General features: G+C 40.0%; 2 protein-coding genes across 3 annotated transcripts; both read left to right on the top strand.

Moving 5' to 3' along the window:
• The first annotated feature begins 481 nt into the window (after positions 1 to 481).
• On the top strand, positions 482 to 5,185 carry LOC116246050 (RNA polymerase sigma factor sigE, chloroplastic/mitochondrial). Of its 2 annotated transcripts, XM_031617738.1 has the most exons (7): positions 482 to 614; positions 834 to 1,553; positions 1,704 to 1,850; positions 2,264 to 2,500; positions 3,521 to 3,784; positions 4,164 to 4,264; positions 4,696 to 4,833. In XM_031617738.1, exons 2-6 carry the CDS (start codon positions 840 to 842, stop codon positions 4,230 to 4,232), a joined length of 1,431 nt encoding a protein of 476 aa, XP_031473598.1. In that variant the 5' UTR covers positions 482 to 614; positions 834 to 839; the 3' UTR covers positions 4,233 to 4,264; positions 4,696 to 4,833. The 2 variants fall into 2 exon arrangements, with proteins under 2 accessions (XP_031473598.1, XP_031473597.1); XM_031617737.2 differs by lacking the exon at positions 4,164 to 4,264 and having other exon boundaries at positions 4,696 to 5,185.
• Positions 5,186 to 13,324: 8,139 nt separating this feature from the next.
• Positions 13,325 to 15,821, top strand: LOC116247734 (transcription factor TRY-like). Its single transcript, XM_031620026.2, has 3 exons — positions 13,325 to 14,024; positions 14,197 to 14,284; positions 15,396 to 15,821. Exons 1-3 carry the CDS (start codon positions 13,964 to 13,966, stop codon positions 15,493 to 15,495), a joined length of 249 nt encoding a protein of 82 aa, XP_031475886.1. The 5' UTR covers positions 13,325 to 13,963; the 3' UTR covers positions 15,496 to 15,821.
• Positions 15,822 to 20,763: the final 4,942 nt, after the last annotated feature.

Here is a 20,763-nt window from a genome sequence, read left to right as displayed (position 1 = left end):
AAAACTATCCTTTTTAAATGGATTCTCAATCTTTTACCAAACCAAACACTTTGTAAAACAACAATAAAAATGTTTTCAAAGTTGTGTTTCAAACACGTGAATCAAGAACAGAATAGTTTATCCAAAAGTATGGAGCAAAGCAGTGTGTAAAATATGGATCGGGTCCGTCTTTAGATCCATGTTTGGATCTAACCCATGTCCCGTATGAGACGCCCGCCACGATCAAATGGCTGAGAAGAAGAAGCCATGTGGACTGCACAGTCACCACATAGGGAAAGCTCAAAAAATCTATGCGACCAAAGACATCCTACCACGTGGACAAAAGAAAATTCACGGCAGCAAGAAATCCGCTTGCTCCACTCAGTTTACAGCCGTCCGATCCGATGCCCAGCTGATCCCCACCGTTGCTCTTCTTGTGGATGTTCTTCCCCTCCCGTTTTCCACCCCACATATATCTGCGCGCGTGACAGTGCACTGGCTCCCTTCTCCTCTGCACACTGCATCGAGCTTTCTCTGCGGCTGGAAGAATCTCGCCCGAATCACGCTGCTCAAGAGATAACTGCTCCGGTGTTCTGCTCCTACATCTCCTCCTGCTTTGCCTCCTCTCTCTTGAGGTACGCCCTGTATCTTTTCCATTCGTGGTGCTTCTATGCCTGTAAAAGTGGCGCAGTCGCTTGTTTAAATGATCTGATCTTACGCATCATTTTTCTGTAATCGCTTTTAAGTGTTAATTCTTCTTACTGCCTATTGGGTTTTGGGGATAAACTTTTTACTGGGTTGGAGTGTGCAATCCGATAATACATATATGAATCATCCTCGCCTTGAATTGGCAGTTTGGCATGGGAGTTTTCACCGTCTCTGGTTCGGCTTCGCGTGGTCCGCTGGGCTTTGATTTGAGATTCAAGACGAACAACTCTTATTCTCTGAGGAAACCGCTTGTTTTAGCCTTCAAATCGGATCAACAGATCGCTCAAAAACCCAAGAGTTCTTCGGCATTGTCAACTTCGTCAGAACACCTGCCTTTAGCTGTTGAGAGTCTTGAGACTATTAATCACCAGCCCAAGAAGAGAAGGGGCAGAAAACCCAGGAAGACAGCCAATGCAGCTGTTATTGATATTGTGGAAATCGATTATGACGAAGCCGCGGCCGCCCTCGAGAACATATATAAGCTGAGCCCTACCCATGTTCCTGATATGGAACTGGAAGCTCCCCGCGATCGGAATAGGCGGAAAAGAAGTAAGAAGGACCAAGGGACTGCTAATTCAGAGAGTGATGCCGGTGCAAGTGGCGTCGTCTTTAATGGGAGGAGGAGGAGTAAGCGCCTAAGCCTAGAGAGTAGGATTGCTTTGAAGAATATCAAGAAAGAAGAGACGACTAGTGGTTCCAAACTGCAGGACAAGAGAGCACGAGAAACAGGGGATGTTGACAGGCTTCTCAGGGAGCACTCTGCTTCCACTGATTTAGTCAGCACGGATTGGAAGAAAATGAAGATCCCACCTGTACTTCCTTCTTCCGAGCACACCTGGCTATTCAAATTGATGCAGCCAATGAAGGTGAAAGTCCAGATTTCTGCTTTATAGATTACGTGGGGAACCGCTGTTCTTTTATCTTTCTTTCTCTGTCTTTCCATTTTCCATTTTTTGGTCTTCGATCTTTTCTTCTTGGCTTGATCGTTTCTAAGTTTTTTTTCCTTATGTTTTTAGGCTATTCTTCAAGTGAAGGAAAACTTGGAGAGGGACCTGGAAAGAACACCCACTGATGTTGAACTTGCAACAGCCACCAACATGAGTGTGCCTGAACTTAGGAGACAATTGCAACTGGGCAAAGCTGCAAGAAACAAGCTTGTCAAGGTCTCTCTTTCTCTCTCTCTCTCTCCCCCACTACCCCCCCCCCCCCCCCCCCCCCCTACACCCGTTTGATTGCTTGTTTCTGTAGGCACTAGGTAGACGTATTTTATGTCCTCTTGTATCAGATAGCAGAATAGAAGCCAGTACCGCTTCATGACCAAATAATTGCTTAATTACACGGTAGAGAAAACTCTTAATATACGAACCTTATCATAAAATTGAAGGATTTCTATGTGAAAGATCATCAAACTCATTGGAAATTGTTTGGCAGGTTCAATCCTTGACTATTTGTTGATTGTCACGATACTTTAGTCGACTTTTTATTCCAATAGAATATTTCATGCAATTGGCAGGTCAAAGGCTGTAGTTTTAATAGGATATCCTCTCACTGTAGCTTTCCTTCTGTCTTGGTGCAGCACAATCTTCGCCTGGTTTTATTTGTGATAAACAAATATTATCAAGAAATTGCAAGCGGTTCCAAATTCCAGGATTTCTGTCAAGCTGGGGCAAAAGGTTTGATAATGGCCATTGATCGGTTTGAACCAAAACGAGGATTTCGTCTCTCCACTTATGGCCTCTTCTGGATCCGTCATGCAATAATGCGATCATTGACCCTGTCAAGCTTTACGCGTGTCTCGTTTGGCTTAGAATCTGTAAGTCATACTATTGCCTTGTTTCTCTCTTCAATTGAAAGAGTTCAATGCTGCAAAATAACCCTTCTGAACCAGCCATAGACATGCATATACTCTGAAATAAGTGAAGAAAAAGCTTTCGCATGCGATAGACAAAGAATTGTGCAGTTGTAGTGTCATCTCAACCCTAACTATTGAATACTTCAAAGTGGCAGAGCTCCAGACAGCTAGATTTTTTCCACTGGAAACATTTAATGGAAACATTTAATTGATAACTAACTATCTTAAACTGCCTAATAAATAAACTAAACTCCACACGGTATGCTTATGAGTGAGATAATTATCATGTTGGCCTTCTACCTAGTTAAGCTCATCTTGCGTAGTCGCATCCTTGCTTCCTCTGTCCATGACCAACAATTTGGCTACCTAACCCCCTCAATTAGCACTTTATCTACATTTTGCTTCAACAATATTACAACCTGAACTTGCGATATATGTAGTGTCTTTTGATGTGAACTTGCCTTTATTTCGGTGTTTTAATCAACGGAATGTTGTTTGAAACTTCAAATGATGGTATGCTTGTGATTCATGTCTGCTGGTGGTCATGTAAGATTTCGTATACTTAGATGTATGTCTTTCTATTGATTTTGGAAACTCATCTGTTGAACCATTAGCATGGCCAACAAGATTTTGGTTCATAAGAATACAAAAGGTTTAGGATTTCTGGACTCCCTACGGATGAGACAGTCCAAGTTGAGCCCTAATGGTTTATGGGCCCAATGGTTTACTGTTGCATATGAAGGTGGGAGACATTTCTCTAACATGGATACTTGTGTTATGAGACTCAGCCTTCCATGCAAAAAGGTCGAACATGATCAATAAATTAGAGTGGTTGAAGTTTGAAGTTCTTTGCTATACGCTCATAATTTCTACTTCCTGAGTTATGTAACTGGAAAATAAATCTAGTTACAGATTATGTTCGCTCGTGCTTGGGGGGCAAAGATGGGTGAGATGGAAAACTAACATCTGGGTATTCTGCAGGTAAGATTAGAGATACAAAGGGCAAAACTAGAACTACTGTTTGAGCTGGAAAGAATGCCAACCGAAGAAGAGATAATAGAAAAGGTTGGGATTTCATTTGAAAGATACCATGAAGTTATGCGGGCGTCAAAACAGGTGCTCTCTTTGAATGCAAGGCACTCCACAACACAAGAGGAGTTCCTAAAGGGAGTAACAGATATGGAAGGAGTTGGTTTTGAGAGGCGTAGATCACCTGCAATTCTGAGACTTGCTCTTGATGACGTGGTAAGTCATTTTTGAAAGAAATTTTTCCATGAATAGGCGTTATGTGATCATCTCTTCAAAGATATATGTATCTCATTTGCCAGCTTTAGTTTTTCTGATTATGAGATTCCAGCCGATCACCGGATGGAGCAATTTATTCCCCACACTAGGCCGTTATGTGTTAGATATTGACATTTTTCATACTAAACTCACCCAAACTATCATCAGCTTAGCTTTATCCAGCCCCTGTACAGTCAAGTGGGGCTTCATCCAGACTGATTGTTCAGCATCTTGCAATCAGACACTCTGAAGCATGAAGTTCCCAATTATGATTATCGCCTTCATTCTCACCCAGATAACTCTACATTAGCTATCTTCCCCTAACATCATTTTCATTCAGATGCAGGGTCACAGGCTTTGGGACCAGTATGTCCCGCTTCTAAGTCGGTTATATAGACAATTTAACTGAACGATGCTGTGCTAATTCATGTTACTGAACAGGTGACGTGCCAAATCCAGCTGAGGCATTCCTTGTCTGATCGTTTCACTGAATCTTTTGCACTTAGCTGGAATTATTGGTTGTGTATGGTGTTAATGTCTGTTTCTATCGTTGGTTTTTTGCTTTATCGTGGGGGAACCAGTCTTACTGTAACCAGTGGTAATCAGAAAAGAGAAAACGAAAAAAATAGGAACCTATTCTCGCTGCTATATTCATGCTTAAGCAACCTAAGTGCCAAGAGGCTTTCTTCCAAGGCAAATTTAGTGTACTCACGAGGTCCAATTATTATATCGCTGGTTTTTCTTCCATGAATGGACACATCATAAACAAGCTCCCAATTTCCATCCACCAATTTCCTTCTTCCAAACAGGAAGGTGACTTTTTTTTTTTTTATAAAGCATGTGTTTAATATGTACACTGGCTTCCCCTGCAGTTAGACTCATTGAAGCCGAAGGAAAGTTTGGTGATTAGGCAACGATATGGACTTGATGGAAAAGGTGACAGGACACTGGGGGAGATTGCTGGAAACCTGAGCATTTCAAGAGAGATGGTTCGAAAGCATGAAGTGAAGGCACTCATGAAGCTTAAGCATCCAGCTCGAGTCGATTACCTTCGCAGATACGTCATGTAACCACAGTCGCGGCAGCAATTGCATGAGTTTTGCACTCTTCACCAACATCATGATCATCATACATCATGACCTGCTTCAGTCATGAACCAAGAAGAAGCTTTATGCCATGTCATGTCACGATACCTGTACATATGAATTTATACCAGAAATTCAGTCACGGGCCGAGTCTTTACTCTTGTATAATTGATGCTTATCCTTAAAAGGATCTATGCATTTGCAAATATGTATCATATATCTTATGCAGTGATTAAAATTTTTCCACAATTTATATATATGATATGTGAATTTCATACTTCTAGTCATGTAAATCTGTAAGATCTGCACTTCGGTTCTGTTAAGCATGTAGGCTCTGCATTCAATTATGTAGGATGGGTTTTGGTGATACTGAAGACCAGGAATGATTGTCCACTTTGAATCTTCAATGCTTCATTGAAGTTACCCTCCGATGTTAGACCTGCTCCAGTTGTGCGAGGTTTGATGTTCTCTTGATTGGATATCCAGTTAACTGTTTGATTCCTTGCCGTTCATAACTTGGCGGGTGAAGGACTCATCAAATCTTACCAGGTGCTTATTTAACTTGACCCCTTCCAGTGGGGATTCGTGATGCAGCACCTTTTTTTTTTTCGAAAATATAAAAGGCTGAATTTCCTTGATTGAAGTTTCAGGTCTAGTTGCACCTTTTTGCCGCATTTGTTTATAAATATACCAGGTGTTTTGGTGGTTTTGAGAGAAAGAAAGATGAGAGAGAGAGACAAAAGTTTACGTGGTTAATTCCACGGACCTACATCCATGGTTCTGCTTTTGCTCTTTCGTTTGTGATGTTTCTCAAAGTACCTCCATGATTCTGCTTAGATTCCACAAATTTGCTTTTCTATCATGTAAAATTGTCGTGTATCATCTGAAGCATGGGGCATAGTGAATAAGAATATAATATCACTTCAGTACCCCGAGATCTTGCATAAAAATTCAGGTCCGTTTTGCATTTCCAAGACACTTTCAGATTACAGGTAAGAAAATTTCCATAATTCACCATTTTGATAAGATCTTCTTGGAAAAATTGGAGGGTTTCTTTCTGCGACAATATACTTTTTAACAAAAGCAAGGGTCATCCTTTCTTCCTGAGATTCTGTTAATCAAGTGACCGTAAACAGTAAAATTTACTATTAGAACAGTTGCAGGATGTTCGTCCAATATTTCCATTAACATGCTTTGCAGCCAGTTTTAGAAGAATATCAGATTAACAAATACATTGCACCAGCATTAATTAAGGATTGGCAACTCGAGGCAAGACTTCAGGAAAGATTCTTTCTGTTCTCGGTCTGGAGTTTAGCAATTCCGTGAATTCAATCGCTACACTGTGTAAGTCAAGATCACCGTACTTAATGGTAGTATGATTCAGGTTTTCACATTATTCGGAAGCATTTGCATCAATAATTGAGCACCAATACTTGTAATTCGAGCAAGTTATAATGTACCCGGGTAAAAAAACAAAAACTGTCTCGTGAAGATCTCTGATTTTAACTGCCAACAGTTAAAAAATATATAATAAAAAAAAAAAGAATAATAGCGTGGCATACATGTGCTGCCCAAGAACCAATAGTTTAAGCTTACGAAAGACTTTCCAAACAAGACATGATAAACACGAACTACATGAAAGAAGAAAAAGGCAGAACAAAAGAGGACGGCTCCTAGGAATCATCTGGTTTTGCACCAGAAGAGGGATCCCAAGCTGCTTCTCCTCTCAAGTAAGTAGACTGCTTAATGCATATGCCCTTCAAGTTACACCGACATGAATGACAAGAAAAGGTCATACCCAAGTCCACATAACTCAAAAATGGAACTGAACGGAAGATTGATCAATAGAACTTCAAGGAATCTCTCACAGACAAACATCTCAGCACACGCAACCTCTCTGTTTCTCATGATTGAGCAGCAGAAAGAGGCAGCGGAGTGACCAAATTTTTTTGGTGAAACATGTCACAGAATCTAGAGAGGGCCTGCTCTTTGTATCGTACAATGTTGCTACAAACATGGCCTGTAGACCAAGCTGACCCCATTGAATGAACTAAACCATGAGTCGTAAGGACCAACTTTGTCCACCCGTCTTTTCGTACCCACGAGGAGACAGAGAAAGGGAGGGAGAGAGAGACTGGTGTGGTTTATCTCTAACTAATTGGGTAGGTGGGAAGTCAGACCAGTCTCAAACCAAGGCAGTCAAACTCAGCAGACCCGGTTGACCCTGGTCAGAAGCCTGACTCCAAATCTGAATCCGGGCCGAGACTGCCCATCACGTTTTAAGATCCATAAATCCCTGTGGAGTCCTGGATCTCAACCGGGTCCCCCCAGATCGGCTCCGATGAGTTGAGTACTGTTTTGGTTCGGCTCCCCCGGGTCTGATTTAGGTTTTCCAAACGAAGCCGACTTCGGACCTGCCGAGAAATTCCAAAACCCAATCGAGATCCAGATCCATTTGCATTCTACCCACATCGCTTGCTGTTCCCTAACGATTTGAATACATTGTAGATGCACACTTTAACATGAAGTAAAAAAATAAACTCGCTCGCGCTAACATAATTTGCATCTACCCACTTCAACCATGGCATATATCATATAAACCAACCGAATGAATGAACAGTTTCGAAGTTTTAATGTAATATTGTTATATAACCAACAGTTTGGCGCCTTCTATAAAGTATTCGTAGTTAATGCACATTCTGCCAACAAAAGAACTGCCATGGGGCATGGGCTGCTAACCACAGTCAAATCAACGAAAAAAAGGTAAGTTTCTTGTGCAAGTTGCATATTTAGTATTTTTTTTGCAGATACGAACACCAGCGGAGTCGAGCCCCAGTTCAATCAACTTGAACTCGGCTTGACTAATAAAACTTCAAGCTTGAGAATGGCTCGATGGAAGCAGCTCGAGCTCGACTCGACAGTTAGGTGTTGAGCTCAAGCTGGAGTTCGACTCGATTAAGGTTCGACAAACTCATTTGAATAGAACTGATCTTCACTATTACCTGTTGAGCTTGAGCTCGAGCTCGACTCGATTAAATTCGAGAAACTCGTTTGAATAGAATTGATATTCATTGTTACGTGTTGAGTTTAAGCTCGACTCGATTAAGGCTCGACAAACTCGATTAACGCTCGAACTCGGCTCGGCAGTTACGTGTTGAGCTCAAGCTCGAGTTCGACTCGATTAAGGCTCGACAAACTCATTTGAATAGAATTGATATTCGCCGTTACTTGTTGAGCTTGAGCTCGACCTCGACTCGATTAAAGCTCGAGAAACTCGTTTGAATAGAATTGATATTCATCATTACGTGTTGTTGAGTTTGAGCTCGACTCGATTAAGGCTCGACAAACTCGATTAACGCCCGAACACGACTCGACATTTACGTATTGAGCTCGAACTCAACTCGATTATTTGAATGAGTCGACTCATGAACTCGAGGTCAACTGATTAAGCAAATAACTTAGCTCGTACTCCAAGCCGAACCACTCATTGTTCATCCCTACTTTAGGCAGAAAAGGACCTGAATCAAGGCGCTTTCAGCCTGCTGATGATGGGATAACCTCCTCTTCACCGTCACTCGAAGTCCACCAAAAAAAACGGAAAAGGACAAACAAAGATGCGCCTACATGAAAACTAAGCAAAGGAATAAGAAAACGACAGGGGAAGAATGACGCAATGTAATTGTGGGTTGAAGTTGGAAGATGCAGGAAAACTTCAAGTGAAAAAGGAAGCAGAGCTTCAAAAAGGAAAAAGTCCGGCACCTTACTAAATGCCATGAGATAAATACGTCTCTAGATGTAATTGCATCTGCACCAATAATAGTTGTAAACAAAGCTTTCGCGCCACTTATGTCCTGATTCGTGCAAACGCAATAGCAATATAATGGTAGGAGCAATGTGTCTTAACTGCAGAAAAGGTAAGGTTATCTTCAACAACATTAATCGGGAAAACAACTGTACCTGTTTGATTGAGCATGTTTGGAAAAGAACCAAAATTTATTTACCGTCCGTCTTCCGGCATTCTTTAGCCAAAAAATAAGGTCCATCTATTTTACGGTTCCATTTTGTGCCGGTGGTAAACTTATTTTTTCTGCCATGATTACCTGTTAATAAGATTTAATGGTTCAATTTCCGGCGATGATATCTTTCCCTATTCTCTTGCTGGTTTTTCTTTTGCACAATGGAATTACTTCATTTTGACAACTGCGAAAGTATTCTTTTCCCCGAGAGAAAAAACGAAAACGCTTCTTGTAAGGAGGAAGAATCTATTCTTTCTCTTGCTTATCATGGAACCCGATGAATTAATTCAGCGACTTCTTGGTAGGAGTAAGAAAAATATTTTTCAAGTTGTAGGAATGCTCTCTTGGCTGGTCTTAAAAATAAGAAAACTGCTCGCTTAGTACCCGAATTTTTTTTTTTTTGAACAATAATTAAGCTGGTATACTGGGGCTGATCCCTGTTTAATTATGCTCACTAATTGCAGTCTGGATATTAAACTCTTCACCTTGTACGGATTGAAAATCAAACTTTCCAATAAGTTTACCAAACTTTTACAAAATCCAAATCCAGTTAGTAAGCGGGTTCACATTTTGTTACGAGATTGGACTAAACAAATTTGAAATCGCACCAGCTGTATCAGGCGGCATAGCACAGCTGGTCGAAATAGAGGAACATGAAGAAGTGCATGTCTAGTCTGATCCCTATGGGCGCTATGACGATAGGAACGGTGCCTAAGTTGAGTGATATATCGTCGCTATCGCTGATGATGATGCAGCTCAAGACAAAGTAAGGGTCCACTGCTAGATCTTTTCTAAGTAATGAGTGATAATCAACTTGCTCATCGAAAATTACATCAGCAGCAACAACAACGACGACGACAACACCAGAAATTACATCAGCAGCAACAACAACAACAACAACAAGAATACAAGATACATCCAGTCTGTAGTAAAGCGAATGGTGTCATTAGCTGATTTCCACAAGAATTCCTCTTCCCCTTCTTCTTCGTATGAACTTGGTACCACCTAATTCCTTTCCTATGAAATACGGTCACCGTCTCATATCTTCAAGCAAAGAAAGTTTTTGGTTGCGAGTGCACTGAATGTAAACATAAAATACGGTTACTCTCTCGTATCCTTGAGCAAAGAAAGTTTTTTGTTGGGAGTGTAAGGTAAATACAAAATTACTGACGCTGTAATAATCTGTGAAAGTAATCATTGACGGGAATCGATTGTCTTTTAATCCCCATCGCCGGCGAATCCAACAATAATAATACAAAAAAAAAATGTGGATGCATCAGTGTGGAGCCCTTTTTGTGACGCTGGAATAGCAGTAAACCTGTCGTCAAAATTGACATGATTTGATTTTGAAAACACCACCAGTACTTAAACATGTCATGCAATAATTATATATTGTTGGTGTTCGACATTCTCACACCATATTCATTTTTTTAGTGAATTAGAGGTTAACAATTTATTGGTTTTCCGTACTTTCCAGGTCCTAAAATATTATATATTATATTTTATTCATAGGAGAATTGAAATCGAATTGTATGTAAGAACACGCTCACATATATTTCAAAAAACAAAAATAGTATGTTCTTTTAGAGCATATATTTCACGACAACTAAGTGAGGTCGGAGAGATGAAAGGGCTGGCAAGCTCATGTGCCCTCATGTATTTTTATATTTTTGAAAAAATATTAAATAAAAAAAATTATTCAATTATGTACAAATTTTAAAAAAAATTATTCAGTTCATGTTCAAAGAGAGACAACCTGTCTCTGCGGTTATATTTTATGACATAACAGGCGATGGGATGCAATCTTTCACCCCCGACGAACACGTGTCCAAAGGCTTGGTAAAAGACTTTTCGGGGAACCCAAGTTCCACCTCGTGTGCCTTAAGATGGCAATCGAACCCCGTGCGACTGGAAAGTTTTACCGTGTTTGGATGGGACATGCAGTCGTTCCCCCTACCATTCAAACACACCTTAATGCACCTTGTTAGATCATTAGATTCCTTGTGGCCAGGAATGCGTACTTGATCACAGGGGCAAAGACAGATTTTTTTTTTTTTTTTTCTAGGGTGGGCTCCTATATAATTTTCAAAGTTTTATGAAGTCAAATTGAATTTCTTAATAATATTAAGTCCTAAGATTTTGTTTTTCAAAATATGAGGGAAAATGAATTCTAGACTTCTTTTAGATTGGAGGGTGCTACATGCAAGCAGTGATGGGGTTACAATATAACCATGCATAACTAGCTTCATATGCTTGATTATTTATGTATATTAGTGTCCCTAAAGACATGAAAATTTTTGAACTAAGGTCCCTCCAACCAAAATTTATTGCTATGCCATGAGTTCTAAGTCAGCTTATTTAACCAGAAGTACACTAAGGCATTGCAGTCAACATTTTCTTTTGTTGCCTTAGTTTGGATGATACATTGAAAAATTGGTTTTTTTTTAGAAATTTAGTTTTGTGAAAAGCAATTTTTTAATGAGTTTTGCAAATCTGGTTTATGTGTTTGGATGACCTACTAAAAACTAGGTTTTTATTTGGGCAACAAAAAACAATGAGTGGATCTATTTTTTGACAAATATCCTATATCTAATGTTCTTACATTGTAAAAATTAACAAAATTTAGTAAAAAATAATTGGATTCATGTTCGGATATGACTTTTTTTTGTACTCATATTTGAATCAGAATTCGAAACTAAATATACGAATATCCAAAAAAAAAAACTGATATAATTAAAGTTATATCTAATCTGAATCCAATTCATTAACATTTCTAATTGATACGACATGTACGGCCTGTACATTTCATGTTTATGTTTCAATTTTTTTTTTTAAATATTCTTATTGTCATAATTTTATTCACAATAAAGTCTGAGAAGGTAGATGAGGCATTGTAATAAAGGGGCTAGTAGATGGCTAGTTTTCATTTTAAATACTGGAAGCATTAATTCTTTGTGTTGTAAAAAAAAAAGGTATACGACCGTTTGATCTTAGGCGTTGCTCAGCAAGGAATCTTGCCTGGAGTCCCAAAGCTGCTGAAGCAAGAAACTTGGGGTACTTGCCTCAATATATTTAAAAGTAGCTACCACTTTTACTATTGGAAAAAAAAAAGAAGTTGCAACTTTTCACCGATAGATGTTCACATTATTTTATATCAAAATATTTTGTCGCTCATTCATTGGGTGTCTTTTTCTGAAAAATGCAAAAAGTTCTGTGGCATGTTGTGGGCATCACTACGTTTAAGAGGGAACAACGGCAACCCCAGTAGTCGAGCCTTTTGCGTTTTTCGAAACACACAGTCTTAAGACATACGATCTAAAATACTGTTCTTTATTCCAACAAACACCACATGACGTGACTATAAATACGATTTCTAGATTCAACAACTCGGACAATCTTTCATATAAATGATATGGCAGTGCCCACAAAACGCATGTGGCGAGAATACGTGCTCAAGAAGCATATACACTAAAAAATGAAAAAAATCAACGGTTTATTCTACGAATTAAAAACAAGAATTGTAAAGTAAAAACTCAAGCAGATATTCTGTATAACAATGGGATTTAAAAGAAAGCTAATGTATATGGAGGGAAGAAGAGTCAAGTTGGATTCCTTTCATTCACCAAGAAGGGATATGTAAATTTTTGGTTGACAAGATAGGCTAGTGAAGATTTGTGAAGGAAAATTTTGACAGAGAACACATGGCCCCATGGCTCATATTATCTATATATATATATATATATATATAGGCCAGCACTGCTGGTGATGCAGGGCCTTCTGGATCCGAACAAGTACAGATGGCATGCGTAATACCTTTGACTCACATATCAAACCTCGATCGACTCTTTGGTGGGGAATCGAATTGAATGGCCCAATTAGAATCAAACGGGATTTTTCCTTTTTGTTCTTTTAAGTCAGGTGAGTGGTTGAGTATCACAAACCGGTAAATTTTTATTCTTTGTATGTTGTTTTTCTTAAATATGGTCTCTATGATGATGCAATTTGGATGCCCAGATGTGAATTTTATAAGTGTAAAACCTTGAAGAAATGTATGTTTATGTTGCAATATATAGTGATTAAAAATCGGGTGGAGTGAGTGGACCGGGTCGCTGGGAACGTGCGATCGACGCCGACGTTCAGCCTCCGGTCTGGACCGTCGGTTTGGTAAGTCCCGCGGCCCCCCGTGATTGTATTTGTGCAGTCCAATTTCCGTCAACAACCCCGAGAAAAAATAGCCGGCGGGACCCTTTCGTCGAGAGAACGCCGTCGGTCTCTTTGACCCGACCCGGCCCGGCCCGAACCCGGTGGGCCCGTTCCCTATCCGAATCATGCACTTGGCCGGCACCATATCGACGCCTCATTGATCGGCGAGCCCGAAGTCGGACAAGAAAGCAACAAACGAACGTCGTCGCTTCCACAGCTCCGGCCACAACAACATATCAACGCGCCCCTTCGACAAGTCGGGCGCGCGCCTCGGGGTCTGGTTAACAGCCAAGGGGAAGACGACATCTCCGGAAAGCTAGTCAACCTCGAGCCTGGGCTCGGGGCGTAGCGAAGAAATCAGGTGCCCTTTTTTTCTTTTCTTGTTTTGTACGCCCTCCTCTGGTTTCACGCGGCAGCAGAGAGCAGAGGGATGGAAATAAAGAGAACAAAAATCGTGGGTGGTAAAAAACTAAAAACCAAAAGGAGCAGAGCCAGCGGTCGTTGAGACAACTACTCGTCAACTCTTCGAGCTGCTGCCCGTTTGTTGGGCCGATATCACCTGTCGTTCCTACTTGGGAACTCGCTCCCATCTCTTTCCCCTCTCCCTCTCACTCTCACAACAGTTTTTTTGCTCGCGTCCTGGTCGTCTCCGCACTTTGCATCCTTTTCTCCGTGAACTGGAGTGGATGTAAACTATTAAACCCCCTTCTCCCCTCCTCTCATTTATTCCTCCACAACTCTTTCCTTCTTTGGTCCTCCCGCTGTCCACAACTCTCTCTCTCTCTTGCCTTCTCCACCCCCAACTCTTTCTTCCATTCAAAAGGAAAGAAAAGAAAATGGCCATGGAGAATAAGCGTCGTCGGAAGCAGGCAAAGACTTCCAGCTGTGATTCCGAGGGTATATTATTATTCCCCTTTTGTTTTGCTTCTCTCGTCCTCCTTGGTTTTTCTTCCTTTTTTTTTTTTTTTCCCGACGACGGGCCGTTAGCCGGAGTTTGTCCTCCGGTCGCGGCCGCTTTTCCTGTTCTGAGGTTAAAGAATGGTGTTGGTTTGGTTTTTTGCATTTGCAGAAGTGAGCAGCATCGAGTGGGAGTGCATCAAGATGACGGAGCAAGAAGAAGATCTCATTTACCGTATGTACAGGCTCGTCGGCAACAGGTGATTCGCCGGTCACCGGCCCGTCTTTTCCCTTTTCTTTCCACCTCCTTTTCCGCTTCCCCTTTTTGTTTTTTCTTCGTTTGTAGGTCCCGTCACTAGAATGCCGTTCATCTGTGTGATGAACGGCGACGATCGTTACAGCATTTTATGACCCCACGATTTCTCTTTTTTTCTTGCGGAACGACCCTGCTGTTGACGAAGAAAAAGCCATCCCTTCGTTGCCGTTCATCGATTTGATGAGCGGCTTCAGGACAACGGCGTTTCCTCTCTTTTTTTCTTATTCCCCTGTTTGGTATCTCCGATACCGTGAGATAAATACGGAAAGCGGGGCCGTTTGCTCGCGTGGAAGGTGGATCCCGCAAATTTTTCATAGGAAAGGGGAAACCATTTTCTCCTGGAAGGTTTGCTCGGTCCTACCTCTGAGGAAACATTTTCCCTATCTCTTTCAGATGTGAGAAAATGGAGAGAACCGATTCAAACGCTTCTCCCCGTTCAGCAGCTAAAGGCTGTCATGAACCTCCGCCTCAGAATGAAATATTGCCATTACAAAATGACTGAGTTTCTTGATGGTTTTCTCCTCAAAAACCTTAAATCTTTTTCATTGCCGTCTTTCTGTTTTTACTGTAAGTATATGGTCATAGAAATGGCTGCTTTACCTTTAATGTTTCATAGGACGGCCTCCATTCCCCCCTCCTTGGGACACTGCAGAGATTTCTTGCCGGTATTCAAGTGCATTTACTATTTTTTTTTAGAGAAAAATCAAACCTACTTAGTACTAACCTATCTCTTGACTTAATTCTAGCCTGACCCGAAGAACTCGCTCTCTCTCTCTTCTTTCTAATTTCCTTTTGAGTTTTGGCTGTGGAAGAAGCTGAATATATATATATATATATATATGGGACTTGAAAATCTCGTCCCGTTTTTGGGACTGGTGTAGATTGCAGGTTGAGGCTGGCTGTCATTCTTTAATTGTCATTGTCTGCATTGAACTACTGAGTTTCACACCGAGGACACATGCCTGACCATTTAAAATGTAGTTGGTCCACCTGCAACTTGAGGGTTCAGAACTCTGATGCAACCAGAGCTTCTAATTATGTCTGCTGTGCTGCAGGTGGGGGCTGATCGCAGGCCGGATTCCGGGACGGAAAGCGGAGGAGATTGAGAGGTTTTGGATAATGAGACACGGGGAAGTGCACGTAATTAGAGGATAATACGGAATTCGGATCAAAAGGCCATTCAACAATTTCTTCTTCTATCTGCTCGAACAGTGGCTTCTTATTTGTTACTTCCTGTTTGGAGTGTGCTAAGCTTTTCCTTTTCATTTCTCAATCTCTTCTGAAACCCCTCGGTTACTTCTACTAGATTTTGGTGGTTCCGACCGTTTGGAAGTGTCTCTTACTCGCTGGTGCTAGTTGGTAGTAGCCCATTCTCGGGCCCCTACTGTCTTTTGGTTTGTAAAGAAATGTTGTTTATCTGTGCTTAAGATGTACTATTTGGCGTTTACTGAGTTAATCAATACACTTCTTTTTGCTTCGCATTGTGAGGCTGTGCTTGGTGGGCACTAAAATAAAAGGAAAAAAAGAAAGATCAAGTAGTTGAATTCACCACCCATCAGTTTTAATTAAGAGGCGTTTGGATGATAGGTTTTACAAAAAGTAAGTTTTTAAATGAGTTATAGAAACTTTGTTTTTTTACCTGGTTTTGTTGAATAACTTTGTTTTTTCACTCTCTTTTAATAGGTAGATTTAACTGAAACACAAACTGAGGATCTCCTATTGAATGAGTAGGCAGAACTCTTAATAATTTGGTGACAGAAGTAAAGATAAAGCAATCAGGTGCTGGACTAAGAAAAAGGGGCTCAACTTTTAGTGGGGATAACAACAACAGTTTCAAGTTTTTTTTTTTCTTTTTTACTTGAACTGTTTCTTTTCTGTCAAAGAAATTTCAGCCTGGCCATGCTTTTGTCTCCTGAAATTAAAAAAAGGGAGACAAACCCGAACAACCTTGAAGTTTGTGTCGCTAACCAATTCTAATGGGTGCTACTCGAAATATACCAAAACGAAGTGCTTTAGTTTCTTCTTCAAGCACCTGATTATTTTATTTTTTGGGTATAAATGCAAACCCTAAATCTTAAAAGCAAAGAAAAAGATGGGAACTTTAGCTTTCATCCGGTGCAGGGATAACTCATTCGGAAGGAAAATGAAAGGTTACAATAACACTATCAAATTTGTATTCCAAAGAAAGAAAATGCGCCATCAAATTCCCAGCTGTATCGTAAGGAAATTAAATACATATATATATATATATATATATATATGCTGCAGCCGACCTGAACTGCGAGACAAATAAGTAAATTCCGTGTCTGCAGTTTGTACGTTTTATATTCGCCACAGTGACAGGATTTCTTTGGAAAAGAAGAGACGGCAGAGCCTGCGGAGACGGCATACTTTTATAAGGACAACTTGTAGACGTTATCAGGATATAGGGGCAAAATTTTCAAGACACCTAAATTTTTAGATATTGTTAAAGACAGATTTAAGTTTTCTTTGGTAGATAACTAAAAGCATTGGTAAGTTTACTTTTTGTCCATTGTTATGTTTATAAAAAGGTCCATTGTGTTGTCCTCTCAAAAACACCACGAGAAGCGTACCTGTACTAAGAATACATTGATCATCGATCTAATCGTGATAAAATTGTTACGAAATACATGCAAGGGTTGCTTCTATTATTACTTCTGCTTTTCCTTAACTTTTTATATTTTTTATTGAAATACATTTTCATGTAATAAAATTACATTTAAATAATTCATAAAAATTTCATGCCTCAGTCCGAATTTTAAATTTGGAATTGAACCGGAGCAACCAGTCGTTGGTTTCCCAGTAAAAGCCTCCACCTATGCCAACAAGGAATGGGGAGATATGTACAGCAAAAGAACTGACCACTCAAGGAAGACAGGGACATCACTTGAGAGTCGACTACGGGCTCCAAGGACCGCAAAATCAATAACTAGCCACGGTAGATGCTTCTCACCCATGCTGTGTTGCTGAGAAAGAGCAGTACTTTGGAATGATCAGAAATGTCCACCAAACTAGGGGAAGGGGTGGTGGCTTCGGCTCTCTCTTTGGTCAGTGGGATGAAATACTGCTCTCGTTATCTAAAAACACATTGAGTAAACCCATTACGAAACTTTTTTCTTATAAAACCCTGCATGCAGGGGCGGAGGGAGGGGGCTCGCCTAGGCCATGGCCTCACCCCACCCAATGAAAAAAAGAATTACGTTGAAAAATAAAAAATTTTAATTGCGCCATGTATTTTTTGGATTTGAATTCAGTTTGGCCCTACCCGGATCCAGAAGTTAGACTATCGGCCCGCCCCTGAATAAAATATAGGTTCCACCCTTGCCCGCTTGTGTGGGCGAAAGGTAGAGAATGTGCCTCTTAAAGCACATTTGTTTTTCCATGACACCATTGAACTGGGTCATCAGCCTGCACCTTTAGCATGTCATTAGTTTGACATTTCTCTTTCTCTTTTTTATGCATCTTTTGGCCATGGAATCTTCTTTCACAGCATTCAGCCCAACCCTTTAAGCTCAGTAGTTTATAGCCTCATTTTTTTTATTTTTACATGTAACACCTCAAAAGTTTAGTTTTGTAGCTAAAATTATGAAGAATCTTAGAGAATTTATAAAGGGTTTATATGTAACACCTCAAAAGTTTAATTTTGTATTTAAAATTACGAAGAATCTTAGAAAATTTAAAAACGAAACTGCTAGCAGGTAGAATCACACCGTTTGGTATCAGAGAGAGCTCATGCATATGGATATGCTTTATAGAGGTGGGTTATAACACCTCAAAAGTTTAGTCTTGTATATAAAATTAAAAAGAATCTTATAGGATTTATAAATATAGTTGTTATGCGATTTGTGGTCGTGGTTTCTAGCTTTGATGGAATGGAACCCAAGCTTTGATAGACTAGTTGGTGGCTATGTAGTCCTTAAAAAGATGGAATGGAGACTAGAAGGTGGTGCGGCTGCGGCTGCGAGAGAACATTCATCTCATGCTGCAGAAACTTCCTTCAAATTTCAACGGTGGTCCTATCTCTTCAGGTAGAGATAAATTCAGATGTGACGGATAGGATAAGGTTTGTAGGCCTTGTTGCCGGTGCTTAGGCTAGCTTTCCTAACTTGCTGCTTCTACGGTCTCTGCTTCATTCATTCATTCATATTCTTTCGATATTAAATCTGCAACGGTGGCTTTCCTTCAGAAGGATTGCATCAGAACAAAAACACATCGCTGTCTGTTAGGACCGTCCCGTATTGAATTTATTGCTGCCATTAATAGATGTTCTCCGTCGACTGTTTCGACTTTCGTGTTGGATTTCGAATCTGTTTTACATTGGAAAGCTGTGGATCTGAAATCCATTGTTTGTTTGACCGGTTCTCAGATGAGCATCGGATTCAAAGTTGCGATTGCAATCTTGAATCTATGAACATATAAGTTCTTTTAGAAACATTTGGTTGTAGTTAAAAACATATGAATCTAGGTATAAATGAAAGCAATGGAGTTGCATAAGTCGCCTATGTTGCTCCAATTCAAAGGCCTCACAGCCTTAGGCCTACTGCCGATGATATAATTAATCATCATGCACATGGATTCTGAGGTTTTTCTTGGGGTTGATTAATTATCATAATTCACAGCCTTTTAAAATCCATCCTTCAATAAGAACTCGGTCAATTTTGTAATACAGGGTTTGAACTAAGTAAATAAATTTAAATCTGCTCAAAGATTGAAGCAGATTCACAAACCTAGTATTAATGCTCCATAAATCTGACCCAGGTTTTTGAAACAAATTCATCGGACACTCACAAAATGTCGCTGCTACCAAACAACCTTTAAGTTCATATAAACATGAACTTTCTTGGCCATACCATGGTTAAGCCGGACTTTTGCTGGGTCTAACCAATTTAACTGTGTAGATGTGGTCAAGTTATTCAAATTTATAATTACAAAAAAAATCAATGAGCTCAGGCCTTATCCAGGTAATCGAACCTTTTATAATAACCACACAGCTGAAATTGAATCTGGCAAAAATGTCGGAGTCTACTGTATGCTTGATTTGTGAAGGGCAATGGGCAGGGCGTTGGCCAGCTAACTGAGACTTATCGGGTGCTCGGCCTAAATGTGGTCCAGTCAAGCCCGGTTGTCCAGTCTTAATCTCAGCTGCAATTGTTGGAGCAAAATACTGGTGCCCAGTAACGAAAATAGGTAATAAAAAAATATTTTAAAAAAATAAAATTTAATATAAAGAGGACACCTCCATCCCCAATGTTAATGAAATAGTAATAGTTTGTTATTACTTATAAAATTATCAAAACGCACCTACCTTAGAACATGAGAACATGTATTCTTTTTTTTTTTTTTTTTTCTCAACTATCAATCTTAAAAATATCAATGCCAACATAAACCAAAATAGTTGATGGTTTATAGGTCTAGCATCTAAGAGATTCCGGATTCTCTCTCTCTTCATATATACATAAACCATCAACTATTTTTGGGGCATACTAGGATTCAACTGGATTTTTCTAAGACTTACAAGCCAGACCACGTGGATGTGGCCATATTCAAACTTAGATGTCTGAAAAAAATAATTAAAAAGTTGATATACAAATTGAATTCTATTAATATTATAGCACAGAGCTGGCGACCCCCACGACGTCAAAAGTAGTGGAAAAAAGAAAACGGAAGAACTCAAAAATAAAAAACAAGAGGAAAGTTGTTTTAAAAATGTGAAATCATCCCTCCAGATGCTCGTTATCGACCAGCAGCAGTGATTATTATGACTGCCTATGATAAAAAAAATAAGCATGTATTTCGGGGGAGATGCTGTGGGTGGGTCTGGTAACGTGTTGGGCACAGGCTGGTCCCCGACCAAAGAACCATCGTTCGTCCATAAACACTTCCGCTTCCATTCGCCAATTTAAAACCTGCATAGATCTGCATTGATTGCAGAGCGAGTCAATTCACAACAATTAAAGGAAGAGCAGACCGATGAAAAGCTTCTCGCATCGCATCTGAATTCAAGGTAACTCATTAAAGCTACCAAGTTGTCTCGACCTCCTTCCACAACAGCCAGACCCGTGACCATCTTTTCTTCTCCCATCCTATCCTGCAAGTGGAGATCAACCTTTCGTTTTAAATGGCCGTCTATCTTTCCCTCTTAAACATCTCCACTCTAAGCCACATGGTGGCTGTTGTTGTCCATGCCAGCGTTTCTTTATTGTTTTGATATATTTGATTGCTTATATATATAAATAAACATTAAAGTTATTGAATTAGTGTCTTTCAAACCAAAATTTCTGGTTTCTCAAGTGCTCTGAAGCATAATTCCATGCTCGAAATAAAGATTGAGGATGAATCGCTGCTCGAAAATTGTGGAATTCCATGTATTGGTCGCTTTTTACTGATGCATGTTACCGGAAC

This window comes from Nymphaea colorata, chromosome 1 (assembly GCF_008831285.2).
Source record: "Nymphaea colorata isolate Beijing-Zhang1983 chromosome 1, ASM883128v2, whole genome shotgun sequence".
Taxonomy (NCBI): Eukaryota; Viridiplantae; Streptophyta; class Magnoliopsida; order Nymphaeales; family Nymphaeaceae; genus Nymphaea; species Nymphaea colorata.
Note: the sequence above shows the minus strand (reverse complement) of the source record. Positions and strands in the feature narration are given on the sequence as shown.